Source organism: Sinohyriopsis cumingii, chromosome 5, assembly GCF_028554795.1.
Source record: "Sinohyriopsis cumingii isolate HCF-2022 chromosome 5, ASM2855479v2, whole genome shotgun sequence".
In the NCBI taxonomy this organism is placed as follows: domain Eukaryota; kingdom Metazoa; phylum Mollusca; class Bivalvia; order Unionida; family Unionidae; genus Sinohyriopsis; species Sinohyriopsis cumingii.
In genome coordinates this window covers 115,795,127-115,818,268 of record NC_142965.1, presented here as the reverse complement: position 1 = coordinate 115,818,268, position 23,142 = coordinate 115,795,127, and the positions used below count along the sequence as shown (strand labels likewise).

Genomic DNA, 23,142 nt, shown 5'->3' with positions numbered 1-23,142 from the left:
ATGTACAAGTACACAGGGAAGAGATGGGCAATACCAGTTTTGTATGTACAAAGAACACAGGGAAGTGATGAGCATCACCCGTTTTGTATGTACACAGGGAAGTGATGAGCATCACCAGTTTTGTATGTACACAGGGAAGTAATGGGCATTATCAGTTTTGTACATACAAAGTAAACAGGGAAGTGATGGGCATCACCAGTTTTGCTCCAGAAATGAAAGTGTTCATAAATGATCAACAAATAAACAGACAAAACAATAAAACTATTGAAAGAAAAAGAAATCGGAATGGCAGACAGTAGTTACACTACTAGTTTAAAAAGTATACAAACTTTCCTGGATATACTGTTATCTTAAACAGAGCTGAAGTTATCCCAAATAACAAATGTGAAGATAATGGCTTAAAGAACATGTACAACATTAAATATACTGAACTTAAGAACTGAGAACAGTATAGTCAAATCTAGGCCACTTGTCAAATACAGTGGATGCTAGGACAGGCATAAACAATGTCAAATACACTGAGAATGAAGAATTGTGAAGTCAGAGGTAAATCTACACCACAAGTCTAATACAATGGTTGGTGAGACATATACAATGTCAAATATACTGAGACTGAAGAATTGTGAAGTCAGAGGTAAATCTACACCACAAGTCTAATACAATGGTTGGTGAGACATATACAATGTCAAATATACTGAAACTGAAGAATTGTGAAGTCAGAGGTAAATCTACACCACAAGTCTAATACAATGGTTGGTGAGACATATACAATGTCAAACATACTGAGACTGAAGAATTGTGAAGTCAGAGGTAAATCTACACCACAAGTCTAATATAATGGGTGGTAAAACATATACAATGTCAAATATACTGAGACTGAAGAATTGTGAAGTCAGAGGTAAATCTACACCACAAGTCTAATATAATGGGTGGTAAGACATATACAATGTCAAATATACTGAGACTGAAGAATTGTGAAGTCAGAGGTAAATCTACACCACAAGTCTAATATAATGGGTGGTAAGACATATACAATGTCAAATATACTGAGACTGAAGAATTGTGAAGTCAGAGGTAAATCTACACCACAAGTCTAATATAATGGGTGGTAAGACATATACAATGTCAAATATACTGAGACTGAAGAATTGTGAAGTCAGAGGTAAATCTACACCACAAGTCTAATACAATGGGTGGTAAGACATATACAATGTCAAATATACTTAGACTGAAGAATTGTGAAGTCAGAGGTAAATCTACACCACAAGTCTAATATAATGGGTGGTAAGACATATACAATGTCAAATATACTGAGACTGAAGAATTGTGAAGTCAGAGGTAAATCTACACCACAAGTCTAATACAATGGTTGGTAAGACATACAATGTCAAATATACTGAGACTGAAGAATTGTGAAATCAGAGGTAAATCTACACGACAAGTCTAATACAATGGTTGGTAAGACATATGAATTTGTTTGGGAGTGAATAATGAATGGATTAATCAATGAACAGACAAAGGGATAAAAACATTACAAATATTGAAGAACTGTGAACATTAAAATTCACACCTGCACCGCAAGTCCAATGTGTGCAGAAAAGTTTGTGAGATACCTTAACAGTCTGATAGTCAAGGTCCTGCAACAAAAGCACTGCCAATGGATGGATGCATTAAAAGTAAAACTGACAAAAAACACAACATAATAATGAAACTGAAAAATTTTGAATATCAAAAGGTACACGGGAATCACCAGTTCAACATATGTAACACGTTTCATAGAGATAATCTTAAACAATTGAGAGATATTCTTCAGAAATTAGGTGTGGATAAAAAATGAATGGATAGAGAGGAAAAAATGAATAAAAACATAAAACATATTGAAACTGAAGAACTGGACTGTGAAAGGCACACCTGGATCATTACTTCAAAAATAAGTACTATGTTTCATAGATATACCTTGAATAGTTTGCAAGCTATGACCAGGAAATAAAATCTGTATGGACTGACATATACAGACAGAATGACATAGTTACATTATTGGTGGAATAATGAAATAAATTGAGCAGCCATGATAAAACTAAATGTGACCAATGGGATCCGTGATGATAACTGGATTATAAAGGCAGTGTACATAGGGTTTTAATGGGATCCATGATGATAACTGGATTATAAAGGCAGTGTATTCAGGGATTTTAATGGGTTCCATGATTATACCTGTAATATAAAGGCTATGTATTGAGGGGTTTTAATGGAATCCATGACTCTCTCTCTCTCTCTCTCTCTCTCTCTCTCTCTCTCTATATATATATATATATAGATTATAAAGGCAGTGTACTGATAGCTTTTAATGGGATCCATGACTATAACCTATATTATGAAAGCAGTGTACTAAAGAGTTTTAATGGTTTCCATGATTATACCTGTACTATGAAAGCAGTGTACTGTTTTAATGGGATCCATGACTATACCTGTATTATGAAAGCAGTGTACTAAGAGATTTAATGGGATCCATGACTATACCTGCACTATACATGCAGTGTACTGAGGGGTTTTAATGGATTCTATAACTAAACATGCAATATACAGGCAGTGTACTGAGGGGTTTAATGTGACCCATGACTATACCTGTATTATGAAAGCAGTGTACTAAGGGGTTTAATGGGATCCATGACTATACCTGCACTATACATGCAGTGTACTGAGGGGTTTTAATGACATTTATGACTATACCTGCAATATACAGGCAGTGTACTGAGGGGTTTAATGGGACCCATGACTATACCTGCATTATGAAAGCAGTGTACTGAGGGGTTTAATGGGATCCATGGCTATACCTGCATTATATAACATGCAGAGTACTGAGGGGTTTTAATGGGATCCATGCTGACAACTGTATGATAATGGCAGTTTACTGAGACAATTTAATGGTATCCATGAATAAACATGCATAATGCAGGTAGTGTACTGAGGGGCATTCATGACTATACCTGCATTATATAGGCAGGTACTGAGGGTTTTAATAGGATCCATGATGATACCTGTATTATACAGGCAGTGTACTAAGGTGTTTGAATGGGATCCATGACTATACCTATTCAATAAAGGCAGTGTACTGAGGGGTTTATAGTGAGGGACCTCTGTACCATACTTGTCTATATAAAGTACCATCTCAACTATAAAAATCACCTGTTGATTAATATACCAGCACATTCAGTTCCATATTTATTAGTTCACAAGCAAAACAAACTTTAAATGCATTTTTAGTATAGTACATTGATTGCGAGAACATAGTGACATCTTGTGTGTGTGTGCTATATAAATGGATCTCACAAGACAAAGCAATAAGTGTGATCCACTAATCTACACACCAAGAGATAATATAGTTTTCCTGGTCTACATATGATACTAATTATTCTTTCATTATACCTGTACACCTTTAAAGAATAGACATTTGATTTTAAAATTATAACAACTTTCTATATTGTATAAAACGTTATTAATATGCAATGAAGTGCTTTTTAAAATGTGTTGATATGCTGTCCTATTTCTGGAATCACAACATCTACATTCTTTTTATTGTATTTATGATGGATTTAATTGGTGTCAGTATCAATACTTTAATATCTTTCATTTTGGAGAATTCTGTTAATACAAGAGGTTGACAGCCATATTGCAATTCATCAGTTCTCGTTACGAAAGCATTTTCGATTTCACTTTGCAAGTGGGATGCAGATGATGTTAAACTCAATGATGATCTGCAATCTCCACACAACAACTATTGGATAGCTCAGTATACTTTTTAAAATTGCTGAAGGATTGCTCAGGTTTTGTTGTTTTATGAATTTTAATATATATAATTGTTTCAAACCTAAATATGCTTGAATTCTTTAACTTATATCAGCTTACTGAACTGGCACTTTGACTACCATTACAAGCGACGATCTCCAAATATAATGAGACCATTCAGGGTAGAACAGTACATTTGTCAGAAGTCATTCAGAAGGAAAAAAAAGTACATGCATGTACATGTATTTCAAAGGATTTTAGACAATTACATGCAGAAACAATGCAGAATTTTAGGTGCTATATAAATGTTTATGTCTAATATAAACTGAGCCCTTAAACTTTCAAATTTTTTTGCTTTAATATTTTTTCTGATGAATCTGAATGAATATGATTGAGTATATCATATTTTTACACAATATACTTTTGCCCTAAATGACCCCAAACCATTACTCATATCTGCCTCTGACGAAAGTGTTAAATGGTGTATTAGTTTTAATTGTTGGGACTGTAAAGACATGAAGTCGGAAATCACAAGTATGGATGTCAATCAAATTATTGTAAATATGATTGGTTGGTGATATGCATCATTTATTGGTATATAATAAAGGTTAACAAGGGTGTAAAAATTTAGCAATGCATATGAATCACAATATACCATATTATAAGTAGAGTCAAACTGCAAATTGCACAGATCCAGATCTGCTGTTGCATAATGCACCATCAGATTTGGGTTGGTGCAGTCTGTTTGGAGCAATCAGTAGAAATAAACAACACAGACCCTGATTTGCAGGCACATTATGCTAAGGCAGATCAGGATCTTTGCTGTTTGCAGCTTGACTTGATTTATAAGTGAGTATAAAAGTGGTATCTTTACATGGATACATGTATTGACTAAAGTCACTAAATGCTGATTCATTGCAATGTGACATGGTATCACTGTCATATGGTATCAACGTAACACATAAAATATTGCATATCACAATACAAATAAAAAACAGGAAAAGAAAATTAAAGCCGAATTGTTTGCTCCTATTTTCCTATGAACATTAACTATAATCAGAGCAAAGATAAATGATAATTGATCAACATAAAGTAAACAAGGTAAAAGAAAATTTCCAGGTGTGAAAATGGCCTGCTCTTAAATTTACTGACCACTCTAGCACCCAGAAATTTCCATTTGTCTTGGTCACCAAGAATTCTGCCATGTTTTCAGACTTTAACATTTTTATGTCTCCAAAGCAATATATATGATTTCATTTATGATGTATTGTGATGCATACTGCATGTCAGAGTTTTTGATCAACACTTGAATATGGGATGGGATCATGTATTGGCTTGATCTAAACAAACTGCCAGAGGGACTAGTATAGTCTTTGCAAGATGTAAGACTGATATCAACAATTTTCAAAAAAAGACAGAATGTGTTCAGGCCAAGACATAACAGTATTAGTAGCAGTAGTAATGGCAGCAGAAGCAGCTGTTTCTCTGCATTCACCAACACTAAATCTATTTTTATTTTACAAAACAATGCTATTTTGTTAACATGCAAGTTAGAATTAACAACTTTCTCAAGATTTTCACCAGATTTCCACATGCATTTTGTTAAGCAAGAACACTGCAAAAGGCTGTACTACTTGAAAATAAAGATCAAATGGAAATAAAAGCCAAACAAAAATCAAATTTGTACACAAAAATGAGAAAATGTTAAGTGCTTTTGCTAGATGCAATTCCACCAGGCTTCATGCTGTTACACTGATCATTCTGTTTCAGCTAACATTGTCTGAAATTACAAGAGCCCTTTCTGCATACCACCCTTGACATCAATGCATCCATCCAACCATCCTTGCATCAAAACTAACAATCCAAATACACATTACCAATAAAATATCAGGCCTTTGTAAACATTAGCCAGCATCTGAAGCCTCAATAATTTGTTTATCACAATACATAGATTAAAAACTACTTGCATATGACACAACAGCAATTAAAGAATCATTTCAAAAATGTTACCCTTTTCTCTGCTGTTGGTTACAGTGTGAAACTAAACCACTACAACTTGACTAGGCATTCAGCAGAGTCACTTTTGATGCTACCAAGTGATTCTAACCTGGGTTGATCATAACAGACATAAGGAATGATACTGGATACTGTATTTTGAAAAAGTCTAAACTTCTCATGCAAACTTAACAAAACTAAATCAGTTTATCATTTTGTAAAAGTATGACATTTACAAATGTCATTGTAATATATAACAGTGTGAATTTTGCCAGTGTCATTGTGACACATAGCAATATTAAATTAATTTAGCTGTTCATGAATTGAATTAAGTCCATGGCATGTTTGAGATTACCATAATACATCTGATACAGACTAATGATTGATCCTTAATTAGGTTCTTTTGATAACAGTGTCAGGCACAACTGGTGACTGGGTAAAGCTCTGGTTTTATCAAAATGCCATGGTTGAAATGCTGCAGAAACAGCATTTGTCCTTGCTGAAATATTTATTTGGAAATTTATTTTGACTCCATAATTTCTAACACATGTTGGACCAAATTATTTACAATTAGAAAATACTATAGTAGGCAAAGAGTGATAGAGCATGAAATATTAAAACAATACTTCACATACATACTAACATAGATTAGGACCAACAACAGGCTAATCCAAAGTCTTTGCAAGATATACAAAAGCCAGCTTTTAAGGTATATAATAAATAATCTGTGGATAATCCATTTAAAAAGATTATGTACAAGTGATTATTAAACTGTTGTTTGGTTCTTGTCTATTTGTCTGTTTCTTAAATTCCACCCCCACCCCCCAATTATTAATCAGACCATGCAGTTGATGCTTTGATGATGGAGAATGGAAAAATGGTCTTCTAAAAATCAGATTCACTCAGCTTATTTTCAATGAAGATAAAACATTTCATATATATGTCATTTGTTTTTACTCACATGTGAAGGTACATGTATTAGAAAGACCAGCTAAGCATCATAGAACTGAACTATTTGTTATTTGTTGAATCTTTGCAAAGAATGGTTTGTTAGTCTGATCAGAAAGTAGAAATATGTACCAAAACCTACAATGGAGAAACTAAGAGAAGAATTTGGCATAGGAATTTTATGACTGATATGGAGTATTTCAACATTATGGATAATCAAACATAATTCCAATGGACTTATAGCAATGTCATAAAAGTAACTAGCTCCTTAAATGTTTCTTGAGATGAAAAGTTGGGGAACTAGGAAAAGAACTTGGCATAGGAATTTTATGACTGATATGGAGTATTTCAACATTCTTGATTGTCATACATAATTCTAGCGGACCTATAGCAATGTCATAAAAGTAACTCATTCACACAGGAATATTCCTGAAATGTTTCTCGAGATGAAAACTGGAACAGCTGTATTTACTCATGTGACCAGATGTGACTTTTGGAAGAAACAAACTTTTTCAGCTAAGATTTTATTAAATATTAGAAAAGCAAATTTGTGCACTCTTATACATACATACACAGTGGTACTATCATAATTACATTAATTCTCTACCTGAAGTCACATATGTGCTTGTATACAGACATAATTCTTTTTTCCCCAACTCCAAAATCCTCAGTAGAATTAAAACCGCTCAAGACTGAAATTTAATTTGGTCCCAACTGTTTTTGGTTGTGAGTGGTTTCTCTGTACTATTATGAATCGTTACAAGTGCTTGTGACATGATTCTGGAAAAATTTGATGGCACACTTCACTCCCACCCCAAAACAGAACATAGAAAATAATTCTTAATTCTACCTCTGAACATAATTATTTCCCCTAATCATTATGCAGTGAGAATTAACCTGGACCACTCAGGTGGCCTAAGTGGTTAGAGCCTCTGCCTCAGATGCAGGAGATCACAGGTTCAAACCCTGCCAAGTCAAAGACTTATTTAAAAAATGGTACAAGCAGCTGCCTTGCTCGTTTCTCTGCATTAAAAGGTTAGTATTAGGACTGGCTGGACTGTTTTTAGGATAAATGACTGGTTGGGACAGGATGGCACTTGTCTGTGGCATGATACCTCATTGCTAGACATCACTATAAACTGTCATGCTGCAGACATAGTGATATGACTGAAAAATTGTTAAATCCAAATTGCACACACACAGTCACACACTTAAACCTTTAGATTCTAATGCATGAGTGTCATGACTATTAAATGTGTTGCATCAACCATCAACCTTAATACCTGCTCAATAGTTGCCATACAATGGTGCTTTATTGAAAATTTGTTTATGTATTGGGTACTTATTTAGATCTACATCTAAATTCAGATTTAAACTGTACACCACATCAAGAGGCAGACTTTGATATCAAATGCAAAATAAAGATACTCTTTATTAAATCAGCATCATTACTTGAGCAGATCGGTTTGCCTCATGTCAATATGTAAGAAAACTTGTTCCCCCCCAGTTCTTCCTCCACCAGTTATACTGGTTGCAATTTATACCCTATCTTACATTAAGAAATGGTGTTAAACCCATAACAAGAACTATAACTACTTGAACACATCTAAAATTATTCAAGCATTCAACTGGCCAAGAAAATACTGAGACAGATTTTAACTTGAAATGATCAGCTTTGGGGTGGGGAAAGGTAATGGTGAAAGGGCAACAGCTCATGTTCTAGCTACCTTAAAAACTATTTTCATTTTTTATAAATAACGAATGAATTACTTGCATTAAGAGTGGCTGCAGGGAAATTTGGTTCTTAATACTGATGCATACAATTTTACAGGGATAATGTTAGGGAGAGATTTGAGCAAAGTAGTCACTGTCATCCGTAATATTTAGCTTCAGCACACCAGGAAGGCAAAGACGACAATACCCTGTCATGCCAATCAACATGCATGCATTCCCCACCCCCATTTCACTAATTAATTTTATTGATGCTCTGCCCAAAATAGTGAAGCTTGTATATTTTGTTATCAAACATACGAAACGTGCATTACAAGAGAATAATTTGGGTCAACCCCACCTGCCATAAAACTTTAACACTGATGTTAATTTAGGTTGTGGATATGTGAAATAGATGCCAAAGTGACTGTTATGACAAGCTTCTGGAAATGGTAGGCTTGACAGAATCAACCTTAATGCTGAATTTTGTACCTTCCAGTACCATCTAATTTGCACCAATTGATAACATAAAACAGGCAAACAAATCCAAAGTTTTTTGAATCCCAAGCCAAATGCTGTATCATTAAAGAGATTTTGAGGATGAAAACAATGACGATATTAACGAGTTTATGATCCAATATTTGATTTGGAAATGTAGTGCGATGGCATGTTAGCAATCAACAAGTATTAGTGATAGTCACGTATCTTTGGGAACAAATAGCTCTTTTTCAGGTTACTGTCTAATTGCAACAAAATATTGGGCAGTTTATGTCAGGTTAAAAATACAAGTGTTTAAAATTTCCATAAATCAAAAATAATATTTCATGCATTTTAATGCAGTTAAGCTTGCAGAACCTGTATGATTGGTTGCATGATTGTGGACCACACAGCATACCAACACTGTATGGCTATACATTGCCACGAAAAAGATTATATGATAAAAATGTATGCATCAAAAACGGTTTATTACCAATTAGCAATAAAAGGACAAAAACAAAACGATGTCATTGAACGATAAGATGAAAAGGATCATACATGATGTTTCACAGTTAATGGTAATGTAACAGAGACTGTAAGATGCTGTAAAATAACAGCTGTTGATGAACTTATCTTGCCATTACAAAATTATGACCTTAGCCTCACTTCTTTCCCAATTTCAAATCAATTTGCTCTATTTATGTGGCAGGGAGAAGTTACTTCAACCAAAATGTTTAGTCCAGCCTAAGCCTAATAATGATATTTTAATCAGACTGAGATTAACATACATCAACATGTTATTATCTTTGCATAAACAGGAACATAGTTCAATTACTATGTCAAGCACAAAGAGGGCTCAATTTATTTTCTTCTAAGTTCAATTCCATGGGATGAGTGTGCTACAACAGCTGCCCATAATTGTCCTCACTGTACTCAGCACAGTACACTTCCCAACTCCTTACAGTTTTGCTATTACTAAAGAATACAGGGACCTGATACAAGCTTGATAATGTTATGGGTCAAAACCATGAATATGTAATGCTTTATACATGTCCCTTTAAACAATCAATAAATGATCACATTCTTAACCTGAAAAATTGTAGTTGTGTACATTGCCCTTAAATTCTTAGTGGGATTCATGTTTACAGTAACATTTTGCAGTAATACAGGTGTCATTTTAATATCAAGAAGTTCCTTTTAACAAGATATCACAAACTTTTAAGAGTAAAATATGGGAGAAATTAAGTGGCAGAGAATGTCCAAATGTCATGATTTTTGTCAGGTCAGACAGAGTTACATTTGCCCCAGATCATGCAGATGTACCAATACAGTGTCAAACCAAAGAGATGACACCAGCAGATCTTTATATAAGTATGTAATTGCTTTTCACAAGAAAAATATTGGTAACTTGCATCTAAAAAATGAATTCCATCTTGATTTCCAATAATTTTGTACTGAACGAGTCATTTTTGCCAAACCTCCCTTGTAGAGAGCTACTCAAGAGTACCATGCATAAAAGGAAAGACTAATGATCGGCCAAAAGAATTGGAACCTTTCAAGGTCATGGCACCTATTAAATATACACTTTATCAATAGATTACAATTGTATACACTTTATAAATAAATAAATTACAATGGCATGCATTGTGTGAAAGTTTGTAGAAATTGGCTGAGAAACTTAAACGAATTTAAGTCAATATTTTTCTTCTTTCAGGTCATTGTGTATTTTAAATGAAATGTGTACTCTGATGTCTTGAAATTTATTTTCTTTCAATGCATATGCAGACTTTATGGGTTCACTCAAATCTGGAAACATTTACATGGAAGTGAAGACATTATAAATTCATATATATTAACATAATTTTTCAGATATTAAAATTGAGTGAATCCTGCTTAAAGAATATTGCTTTTGAAAACTGCTGGCAAAATGCCAAAGGCAAAGCAATGAGTCTCATTTTTATTCTCAAACTAAGTTCTAAGGAGATAGTTTGCATTGAGCATTGTTAGATGATGGTCATATAAAAACAAGCTCTCCTCCAATGCACACAGCCACCCAAACTGAATATTACAAATTAATATAGAAATCTTATATCTTAGCCATGCATAAAGACTACTGATTACAGGTAGCTAATTGTTTATCATCTTTACCCTAAGCTTTTGGGCACACAAAGTTTACCAACAGACTAAATTGTTTCATAAATTTTTTTCTTTATTTTATCCTAATTGATCTAAATTTTTGAATGCACTAAATGTGTCCAGTTACAGTTTGCCTGACCAGTCAGGAATGTAGTTTGATTTATTGTAGCACCCAGTATTTTAAAAATAGAAACCATGGTAACATATGTTGCCATTTCATGATGAGACATTATAATTTGTGGTTTTATACATATATACCAGTAGTTATTATTTACAAATTAACATTGATTGATGGATGTAAAACATAAATCTATACTGGCTGCAGTAAGAAATTCCTTTATGAAATTAATTGTTCCCAACAGATAAAATGCAACATTCAGTAAGAGAAAGAATAAATTAATAAAGTGGGTTTGCAAAAACTTTTTTAGTATGTGTGCAAAGTGTATGTCAGCGTGGTATGGTAATCAAAGCTAAATTAAACATTCACTGTTTTTCTAAAATTAAATACTAATACTGTTTATCCAGCATCTATTCAATCCTGATTATTGAATACAATGCAATGTAATTATCATCAAATAACTTCCACACAAATATTATTGATCACTATGGACTATAGCAAGGGTGGGGGGATACTAAACTAGATTAATAAAAGAGGACATCATATCTATCGTAACAAATACAGGGTGATATGAATTAGTTTGAACCTGTACAGCTTTTATTGTGACATCACAATGCACACAAAACTCAGTTCCAGTTAATACTGGATCACAAATTTCGGCTGACCTCGTCCAAAAATGGCCACATACATTTACATTGACAGTGCGACATGTATTTTTTGAGGCATGTAAATAATGACCTTCCAAAGGACTATGGATGTATGAGGATCCAGATAACATGAATCACTGCCATTTAAAGACACATGTTGCTGTTGTTGTTTTAGGTTTAATGCCATTTTTCAGCAAACAATAGGCTATATGTGGCAGCCAGAAGAACTGATGGAGGAAGAACCCAGGAAAAACCCCAGGTAAAAAGCACCTACCTCCATGAAGCTACTAGCAAACTTTATCACATAACCATATTGTCTGAGCCAGAGACTTAAACCTACATGGACAGAAGTGACATCCATTGGAAAAGACAGGTGCTTTAGGCAATTTGGCCACCTGAAGCTCCAATGGCAAGTGTAACCAAATTCTAAAAAATGATACCAATTACTGATATAATTAGTACTGAATGTCATACATGTGTATTGGCTGTGGAAAGATTGATGTTTTCAATATACATGAATGATTAGGCATGAAAACAAGACTATATGAACCACAACTGTCAACCAGTGAACAACGGAAAACATGATTTACTAATGCAATTAAAAGATTTGATTTGGCATTTTATCATTCTAAAAGAATTATAATTAAAGTTATTTATCAGGAAACTGTACAAATAATTTTAATTTGCTTCCTTTCATGTTTCAATAAATAATATATATTTTTGTTTACAAACAAGAAGATTCATCTTTATGGTATATCTCTTATCCGTTATCTCCCGATTCTGGATATAATGTTGCACACCTGATTCTTGAAATAACGCTGTACACCTGATTCTGGTTATAACATTGTACACCTGATTCTGGATGTAACATTGTACACCTGATTCTGGATATAACATTGTACACCTGATTCTGGATATAACATTGTACACCTGATTATGGATATAACATTGTATCCCTGATTCTGGATATAACATTGTACACCTGATTATGGATATAATATTGTATCCCTGATTCTGGATATAACGTTTTACTGCTTTAGACCCCAGGACTAAAATTAAACTTATATGGACCCCAGGACTAAAATTAAACTTATATGGACCCCAGGACTAAAATTAAACTTCAGTGGACACCAGGACTAAAATTAAACATATATGGACTGCAGAACTAAAATTAAACTGCTATGGACCGCAGGACAAAAGTCAAATTACTATGAAACCCAGGAGTAAAATTAAACTTATATGGACCCAGGACTGAAATTAAACTTATGTGGACCAAAGGACTAAAATTAAACTTCTATGCACCCCAGGACTAAAATCAAATTACTATGATTGTTGTTGTTGTGGGGTTTTAACGCCATTTTTCAGCACATGATAGGCTATACATGGCGGCCAGTATTAATGGTGGAGGAAGAACCCCGGAAAGAACCACCGATCCACAACAAGCTACCGTCAAGCTTTCTCACATACCCACATTGGCTGAATCCGAGACTCGAACCCACGCAGACAAGTGAGATGGCAGTGATCCGTAATGGAGAGCACTTTAGACCACTCAGCCACTCTGGGCCACCAAACTACTATGAAACCCAGGACTAAAATTAAACTTCTATGGACCCAGGACTAAACTGAAACTACTGTGTTTGATTTAGTCTATCAAAGATATGTCAATGCAAATTGAGGAAACAACATGAAGCTTAGTTTTCTATCATTGTTTACTTTTTTCAAATTATTTAATAATGTCCAATCAGTCCCAATATACAGTGGTACATACACAATTCTTGTTTTAATACTGTTTAGTAATAACACGGTTCAAACTAATACCATGCATCGCTACGTATGCCATCAGCATTTATCAACTGCAGCAAACCATATTACTATGTGGGACAGCTGTAATACCACATGAGAAAAAGAAGAACAAAGTTGACAAAATTACCAGCCTCAAAACACAGATGGAAGGTGATAAAAATGTTTTATATATTTATAGGTTACTGCATTTGTATGGGAAAATATGAACGAGTTTTTCGGATGTAAATACTTCAAGACCTTGGGAGTGCAGTATATCAGATAAAACGAGTTCATATTTTCCATACAAATGCAGTAACATTTTTATTATATGCTCGTTTTCTTATTCTACCAAAGGCTTAATTATATAAACAAAATACACTACAAGAAACAATGTAAATGAATGTATGCCGTATTCCAAACTAAATACACAAGTGCAGATTCATCATTACACAACAACAATTTTACTGCACACGTAACTCCACCCAGATAAATTTGAACTTAGTTGCGTGCTCAACATAACTTTTGAAATAAAATGGCCTGTCTAGTTAAAATTGAAATTTGGAGTCATACTGTGAATGAATGCGCATTGCAACAACTGAATTTATATTCCAATTCCACATGAAATACATCAGATTGAAGAAGCGAGGTAGAAGCTTGTTGTCATCTGCAAATGTGTTTCTGTTTCTGTCACTGAATACTTGAAATCATAATGTGGGGAAAATATGAAGTCTTTCAATTGCAATTATCAAAAAGACACCATGGAATTTAATGCTATAACATTTTGAATGCAGTAAGGCGGATGTAATTTCACTTTTATTCGAAATTACAGTACAATTTCAAAATGTGTAATCAAGATTGAGAACCTATAACATGGCTCATGTAATTCAGATTTGCAGAATTAAGAAAGTAAATTTTGAGGAAATTCAGGACGTAAAACTAAGCATATTTTTTTTGCCATTTTTATTACCAGCTAAAGAAGACCGTTTATCCCATGTCACTTGTATGTTTTTTGTAAGGACCCTTTCTGGCATCAAATGTACTGCTAACCTAAATCCAAAACATTTTATTAAAAAAGTTAATGCAGAATGTGCCAAAGCAGCTGGAATGTGGCAGTCCATGAAACATCTGCTTTACTTCATTCAGAAACAAATTTAATCAACCAAAACATAAAGCGCCTACTACGCGAGTGTACATGATTTGTTTGCAAATCAAAAGTGCTGGTGTCTGCATCTATTGTTCCTTTACAATAGAAAGTAGTTCCTTTATGCACGTGAATGCAATATGAAGGTGTGCAATATAGTAAAGTATTGAACGGTTCTGACAATGTAAAGTTAACAGAGAATAAAATGAGCATATAGCAAACATTCTTACTTGAGAAATATGACAACATGCATGTGTTAATATCTCCATCAGATGTCAAAAGACAAATCCAAAATTTGGGGTGAATAAGATATAATTTCAATTGAAATTTCTTTGCTTGTTCATTAATGCAAGAGAACCAAAGGGACACAACAATGGTATGGCTGAAATATTCAAGAAAAAGAATCCTTATGTAATGTTTTTCAAAAGTTGAGTGCATGGTGATAACAAAGTTTTCTGACCTTTTGAATGATTCTTTTATTTTCAAGGTGATTCTATATCTGTTTAAACAAGGGTGGGGTTGGAGTAATGCTGGGATAGCACATGGAAGCAGAATTTTCATGCTACAATATTCGAGACAATAAATACTGGTGTTACAGTCAAGCAAAAGCAAAGGCTAAAGATATAAAAATAATGATGCAAAGCTATGGCAAAGCAGGCATAAAGCGATATGCATTTATTGATTCTTCATCAAAACTGACAACCATCCCTACACTGACAGTCTGGATTGCACCCCATATATTTACATTGGGCCTTAGACTGAGTCGGGTTTGGATCCCATAGATTTACATTATGCCTTATACTGACTCTCGGTTTGGATCCCACAGATTTACATCGGGCCTTATACTGACAGTCTGACTTGAATCCCACAGATTTACATCAGGCCTTATACTGACTGTCTGGTTTGGATCCCACAGATTTACATTGGGCCTTATACTGACTGTCTGGTTTGGATCCCACAGATTTACATCAGGCCTTATACTGACAGTCTGATTTGAATCCCACAGATTTACATCAGGCCTTATACTGACTGTCTGATTTGAATCCCACAGATTTACATTGGGCCTTATACTGACAGTCAGGTCTGGATCCATAGGTTTACATTAGGCCTTATATTGACAGTCTGGTTTGGATCCCACAGATTTACATTGGTTCTTATACTGACAGTCTGATTTGAATCCCACAGATTTATATTGGGCTTTATACTGACAGCCTAGTTTGGATCCCATAGGTTTACATTAGGCCTTATATTGACCCCACAGTTTTACATTGGGCCTTATAATGACAGTCTGATTTGAATCACACAGATTTATATTAGGCCTTATACTGACAGTCTGGTTTGGGATCACACAGTTTTACATTGGGCCTTATAATGACAGTCTGATTTGAATCACACAGATTTATATTAGGCCTTATACTGACAGTCTGGTTTGGGATCACACAGATTTACATTAGGCCTTATACTGACAGTCTGGTTTGGGATCACACAGATTTACATTAGGGGTTTTTGATTCTGACCAAGTAAAATGGTCTGTTTCTAAAGTTTTTGTTATTGGCTGAAAAACGTATAACTCTTCTGATCAATGGTGATATATACACAGTCATAGATATATATATATATATATATATATATATATATATATATATATATATATATATATATATACGCAGCAAAACCTCAGTCTCAAACACAGTTGACTCAATAACCTTGGATTTCTTGAAATGATTTTGAAGATACCCTATACTTATATTTAATATCATGAACTCAAATTTTATTTCATTAGGTCCTTTTAAAATTATCCACCAGAAATGTATGTACAAAGCTTTTTTTTCTTTCTTTCAGTCAGTCACCTAGACATTTGATACTAAAGTCAATGGGCTTTCTTCTAACCCAATTATATGAATGCACATAATCAAGTATTGGAAGCTTGTACAAAAATGTTTCTTATTTTCTCTGTCACAGCGACTCTTACCTGTAACCTTATGACCCCAAAAGTGCAAGCCATTCACAAAGTCAGGTTATGTGAGTTGGAACTAATGTTATAGTATGGAAACCATTTTGCTTCTTCCAGTCATATTGGCTATAAACCTTCAGATCTTTGCCCACCCCACACACACTCACAGACACAATATTAACAAAATAGGCTTCTTCCTTAACCTAAGTACACACCACCAATAACATCTGGTTAAACTATGTCATATACCTTAGTTTTAAAGTATTTTGACCTTTGACCTTTGACTCCCAAAATGAGTACTGTCTTTCTTATCTCAAATGCAAGCCCAAAAAAAAATAATTAAAGCAAAGTAATAATGAATGCAAGCTATCCTGCTTCTAAGAGTCACTGTGAACCTGACATTTTACCCCATAGTCAATTTTTGTTTTTCTTTCCTTAAATACAACACACTTAACAAGGTTTTGTCTGGGTATCTGATATGAAGGGCAATTTATTGTGTGGAAAGCAGTTTTCCTTTTTTTCAGTTCCTGTACTCTTGCTCTTTGATCATTTGAGTCTGATATCAATGGACTTCAAACTATTATCTAAGTCTGGTAATGGTATATGGTTAAGAACTAAGTTACTCTGCAGAAACAAAATATAAAGATGACTGGCCAAGCAACATCATGACATAAGATGACTAACCAAACAATATCATGACATAAGGTGACTGGCCAAACAACATCATGACATAAGGTGACTGGCCAAACAACATCCTGACATAAGGTGACTGGCCCAACAACATCATGACATAAGATGACTGGCCCAACAACATCATGACATAAGATGACTGGCCAAACAACATCATGACATAAGGTGACTGGCCCAACAACATCATGACATAAGATGACTGGCCCAACAACATCATGACAAGATGACTGGCCCAACAACATCATGACATAAGATGACTGGCCAAACAACATCATGACATAAGGTGACTGGCCAAACAACATCATGACATAAGATGACTCGCCAAACAACATCATGACATAAGATGACTGACCAAACAACATCATGACATAAGATGACTGGCCAAACAACATCATGACATAAGATGACTCGCCAAACAACATCATGACATAAGATGACTCGCCAAACAACAACATGACATAGATGACTGGCCAAACAACGTCATGACAAAAGGTGACTGGCCAAACAACATCATGACCTAAGATGACTCGCCAAACAATATTACAACATAAGATCCACATGGACATACATAAGTCGTAATTGGAATCATGAAGACAAATTAAATATCTATCAACCAGCATATTCTGCAAGAAATTTACATCTGACCATAATGTAAATTTTTATCAATTTCTATTTTCAACAGTGAGACATCTTTAAATTACTAATCTGTCATTCAACAGAACTAACCTCCAAAATAATTCTGCATAATTTTTACACAATTTTGGATGGCAATTTTGTTTAACGAAATTATTGATGTTAAACTTTGCTGATCACATACCAAAAAAATCCATGGAGAAAATAATTTGCAATTAAACTGCAGCAAATAATGTCAACATTGTCAGTGATGATGAAAATGATGATGCTAAATAATAATTCTAACAACTGCCATAGTTCTAGCCCTTGAATCATAAAACATTACTCGACAAAAAAACTTTCTCAAAAACATTTTGACAAATCAAATGGTGGCAGTTGTAAATGCCTATAAGCTTTTCAGTTTTTCTTTCTGGAGTAACAGATAACTTAAAATGTTGAATAACATGTTATGATTCAGAGGCCTGGGATAAGATCCATGCAGTGTCAAGCATATACAAAAGCATATACAAAAGCAAAGCCAAGTACTAGAAAGATTAATTCAGACCTAAAGACAATATGGTATGTAGCTTTAAAGCCAATTAAGGAAAAGATGAATCAATGTCTCACTAATGGAGACAAGACAAAAGTGAAGACACAATATATTTTCATAATTATTGCAATTAAATATATCTAAAGTTTAAATTTTAACAAATACAATGAACAAATAAAATATGCACTGATAAATGATTAAGAAATATCTAAACTATTAATATTAACTCTACCCACAGCATTAAGGACTATTTGCAATATTCCTGAGTCTAACTAACTCTCTCTCTCTCTCTCTCTCTCTCTATATATATATATATCTATTTATTTAGTCATCTGAATTGATTTTACAGTATTTATCAATATATGAAAGAATATAAGCTCTGATAATATGAAAACAATGCCACCTACCTGCGAATCTTTTCTACTAATTCTCCAAATGGTTTTTCCCAGCAATACATTTTAATGACTCTCATCCCTGAGATTATTTCATTCATCAATCGTACACGTTCATCTGTATGTACAGCTGTTTTTTGTCTGCAACAAATTAATGCATATGTATATATTTCACATGTAACCTGAAGCTTACATGCTTAAAAATACTGTAAAATGAGAATAACAAGAATAAATAAAATATGGTAATTTACATGTGACAATAAGTGCAAAATATGTGAAAATGTGCATGTGTACAGTTATCTATATATCATATTCCAATTATTACAGTTATCTATATATTACATTCCATATACTGCAGTTATCTGTATGTCATAGTCTAATTATTACATTTATTTACATATTATATACCAATGATTACATCTATTTACCTATGATATTCTAATTATTACATTTATCCGTATATCATATTCCAAGTCTTAGTTATTTATATACCATATTCCAGTTATTACAGTTATTTATATATCATATTCTAGTTATTACAGTTATTTATATACCATATTCCAGTTATTACAGTTATTTATATATCATATTCCAGTTATTACAGTTATCTATATATCATATTCCAATTATTACATTTATCTACATATCATATTCCAATTATTACATTTATCTATCTATATATCTTGTTCCACTTATTTCATCTATTAATCTACTATCTTATTCCAAGAATTACATCTATATATCTAAATATCACAATCCATTTACCCCATCTATTTATCTATATAGGCCATAAGAATACCTGAATTTAGAGAAAAGTTTCCCCATCCATCCCTGAATTGGAACCAAAAGCAGTAGTACAGCAAACCCTGCAAGTGTTGATGGTCCAAGCTCCCTCCACAGAATGGCAAGAACTGCAATGCCTTCCAGAGGTCCAATCCACAAAAAGTGGAGAAATACCACAGCCTGCAACAACAAAAGGCATTCATGTCAACTTACTTTGTTATAACAGTAACTTGTAACCAAACATGTATAACTTAAAATATGAAACAATACTGAATAAGAATACACTAACAGATATCAGTACATTTCTATGGGTTTTTTTGTGTTTTGCATTGTTTTTTTGTTGGGGAAGTGGGTTTTTTATTTCAATTTGCAAAAGCACACTGTACATTTTCAGTTTTTCAAAATGGAAATGTATAAAATGCACAAAAATGTATCAATTTTGTGCAACATTAAATTTCTTTGACTTAAAAGTAATGTTACTGAAATTATATCCTTAAGATTATTCTTAAGTTTGAAGAACTTCTTCATCAAACAAAATTTCTATTTTGTATGTGTCAGAAGCTATCAAAGTCAGTAATAGTTCCCTGATATGTAAGCATATCACCAATATAGATTACATCATAAATTTTCTTCTACTTTTAATTTTTGTGACTGGTGATTTTCCAGCTTGGTCTCCAAATCCATAGGAGCCTTTTATGTCTAAAAACAAAAGACATCCAAAAACTTTTATCAAGTCATGTGGCACAGAACTTAAGTAGCTTTGTAGAAATTATTTCTCTTTCTTCCAGCCCACGGGACCATGACCTTTGATCCTTAAACCCCAAAATGTACAGGTGTCTTCTCAAATGCATACTATCCATAAAGATGGCAAAGTATGTGAGAAAAAGACCCAAGATACCATGAAGAAACCATTTTTCTTCTTAAAGTCACTTTTATCTTGACAGTTGACCGTTTGACTCCAAAATCAGCAGGTGTCTTTCTTATCTCAAATGCAAGCCATCTGCAAGATTGATCCAGGTATCAGGTAAAATGTCAAGTTATGGCACAGAGACTGTCCCTGTCAACTTGATTTTTTACTTTTTGAACCCTAAAAGACAAGTTTCTTCCTTACCCCAAATGCAAGGAACTTACAAAGTTAAGTAAGGATAGATGGTTAATTAAAGTGGAAATAAGCAGATGGATGAAAAAAATGGGTGTTGTGAGAGTAGGTGCCTGTTTGGCTCCAAATATTCTATGTGATTATGATAATTATGTAACACAAAATGTTTGCTGACATTGTAATACATTCTAAATTATGGCAGCCATACAGAAACCTGTTTTGTGAAGAACATACAAGGGTAAAGGATCTATCTTTTAATTAAATTATCTGAAATGTACTCAAAAAATAATAAAAAAAAGTAAAAAGAATCAACAAAAGTCACATTTTATCAAGTAAAATTTCACATGAAATTCTGTAAGTATAATTTATATTTCTATTTAATGAATGTGTTTGTGTGTGTATGTGTGTATATATATATATATATTACTTTACCTGATCAAACCTATTAACATCATTTGACATGAGGTTCACAATTTGACCTGTTGTTGTTTGTCCAAGTGCATGATTACTCAATTTCATGGACTGAAAAGAACATTTAAAAAAAAGTTATATGATAAGGGTTTTGCAAACTGGAGGTACACTCCTATGAACACACACATAAAACATATGTGACTTTCCAATTCATATGTTTAACCATTCAAAGACAAAACAAAAATATACATTAAAATAAAACAAATCCATACATCCATTCAGGAGTATCATTAAGATTTTCACATCGTCTGCCATAGCAAGCATATTGGAAGTTTGAAGGACTTTTATTTTTTTTATAAACCCTGGTATGTGTGTGTTTGTAGAGTTACATCTTGATACTGCCAGCAGTTTGTATAACTGGAGTGGCAAACAGGGTCTGGCATGATGCTGAACAATGGATAAAAGGTCATTGCATAAGTTTGTCTGGTTTCTTACCAGCTGAGCAAAAACTTTACAAGTTATTGCAGACTAAGCACAAAAATCCTACAAAATATCAATGAGTCTCATTTTATCAAAATAATTCACATCAGTGTTTGCTACTAGTTAATATGAATTTTATCAATGTGTCAAAATAATTGTATTCACTTAAAAGCCTCATTATCACATAAGTGACTAAAATAATAGCTATATTTACTACATGTAATACCTAACGAGCCAATCAAAAAGCATTCCAAGGAAGCATAAAATTATGTTGCTTTGCATTAGGTCTTCACTATGGAAAACAGTGCATTATTCTCAATGAGGCGTTAACCCATTTGTATCAGAAAAATTACAAATAAATTAAATATGCAAGAATATGGTCTAATCTGACAGTATAAATTCTAAAAAACATAACATTTTGCTTATTTTTTTGTGTATTTGCCAAAATCATCTCTAAAGAAAGATAATTTTCCCTAGTTACTGACTGCAAAGGGATGTAATTCTCACATCTCAGGAAATGTATAGATTTGTGTCTGATAACAGCTTGAACCCAAATATGTCAATGCAAAATGATCCAGAAATCAGAGTCTATGTGGTTAAATTGTACAACAAATCTTCGATGCAGTGTTGGGATTGTTTTGAAATTTAAAAAGTGTATTTTGTATTTTGAGGTCCCAAAGGGATAAGTATATGTGACCCAAAAAGCAATATCATACAATTCAGAATCAGTTATCTATTCATAAAAACCATTACCAATTGATTTAAATCTACAAAAAAGAAAATAAATTGTTTTCTTTAAAGCATTTGCTTTCAATAAAATTGTTTTGTAGACTTAGTATAGTTATAAATCATGTTCTATACAGCTATGACTCTATGGTCTTAAACTAAGTATCAGAAAAGAGCGAAATCAGTAGTTTATACTAATAATTTGTAACGTGAGCAATGACAGCAAAAAGAAGGAAAGCAAACGAAGTATTCTGTGCATAAAAATCTTTGTTTTCACTGAACAGTTCATTATGGCGAAGCAACTTCTAAAGTTTTCTGTGAAAAAAGTCCTAAATTGGCACTCGGAGGTTTATTCAAGTATGAACAGAAATTCACTATTACTTGCAATGTAATCACAGCATCAATATTTTACAAAAAGAATAATATTTGTTAATGTAGTTTCAACACTAACAGTTGTTCCTTGATAAATTTACTTTCCCAAGTTTTTGAAAAAGGAAATCTTGTTTTGTTGTGAATCAACAAAAACACTTGAGAACATCCACATTCAAATGCAAAAGTCAATGACAAAATATACAATGTTTTCAGAAGAAAACACAATTTGTCTCAAAACCTCTTGGAATAATGATTTTAACAATATTTCAAACGTTTTGTTATCTTGAAAGTAAAGGTAACTTAAAAAGAAAAGCTAATAACTTCATTACAAAA

General features: G+C 33.3%; 1 protein-coding gene across 3 annotated transcripts in view; it reads right to left on the bottom strand.

The window, feature by feature from the left end:
* Positions 1 to 23,142, bottom strand: part of LOC149800035 (ATP-binding cassette sub-family C member 4-like) — a 176,493-nt gene that overhangs the window by 127,168 nt on the left and 26,183 nt on the right. For all 3 annotated transcript variants that reach the window (XM_089959556.1, XM_089959557.1, XM_089959555.1), the window contains exons 5-7: positions 21,253 to 21,342; positions 19,738 to 19,901; positions 18,954 to 19,079 (exon numbers count right to left, since the gene is read on the bottom strand). In XM_089959556.1, coding sequence (XP_089815682.1) covers positions 18,954 to 19,079; positions 19,738 to 19,901; positions 21,253 to 21,342 — 380 coding nt within the window. The remainder of the gene's footprint in view (positions 1 to 18,953; positions 19,080 to 19,737; positions 19,902 to 21,252; positions 21,343 to 23,142) is intronic.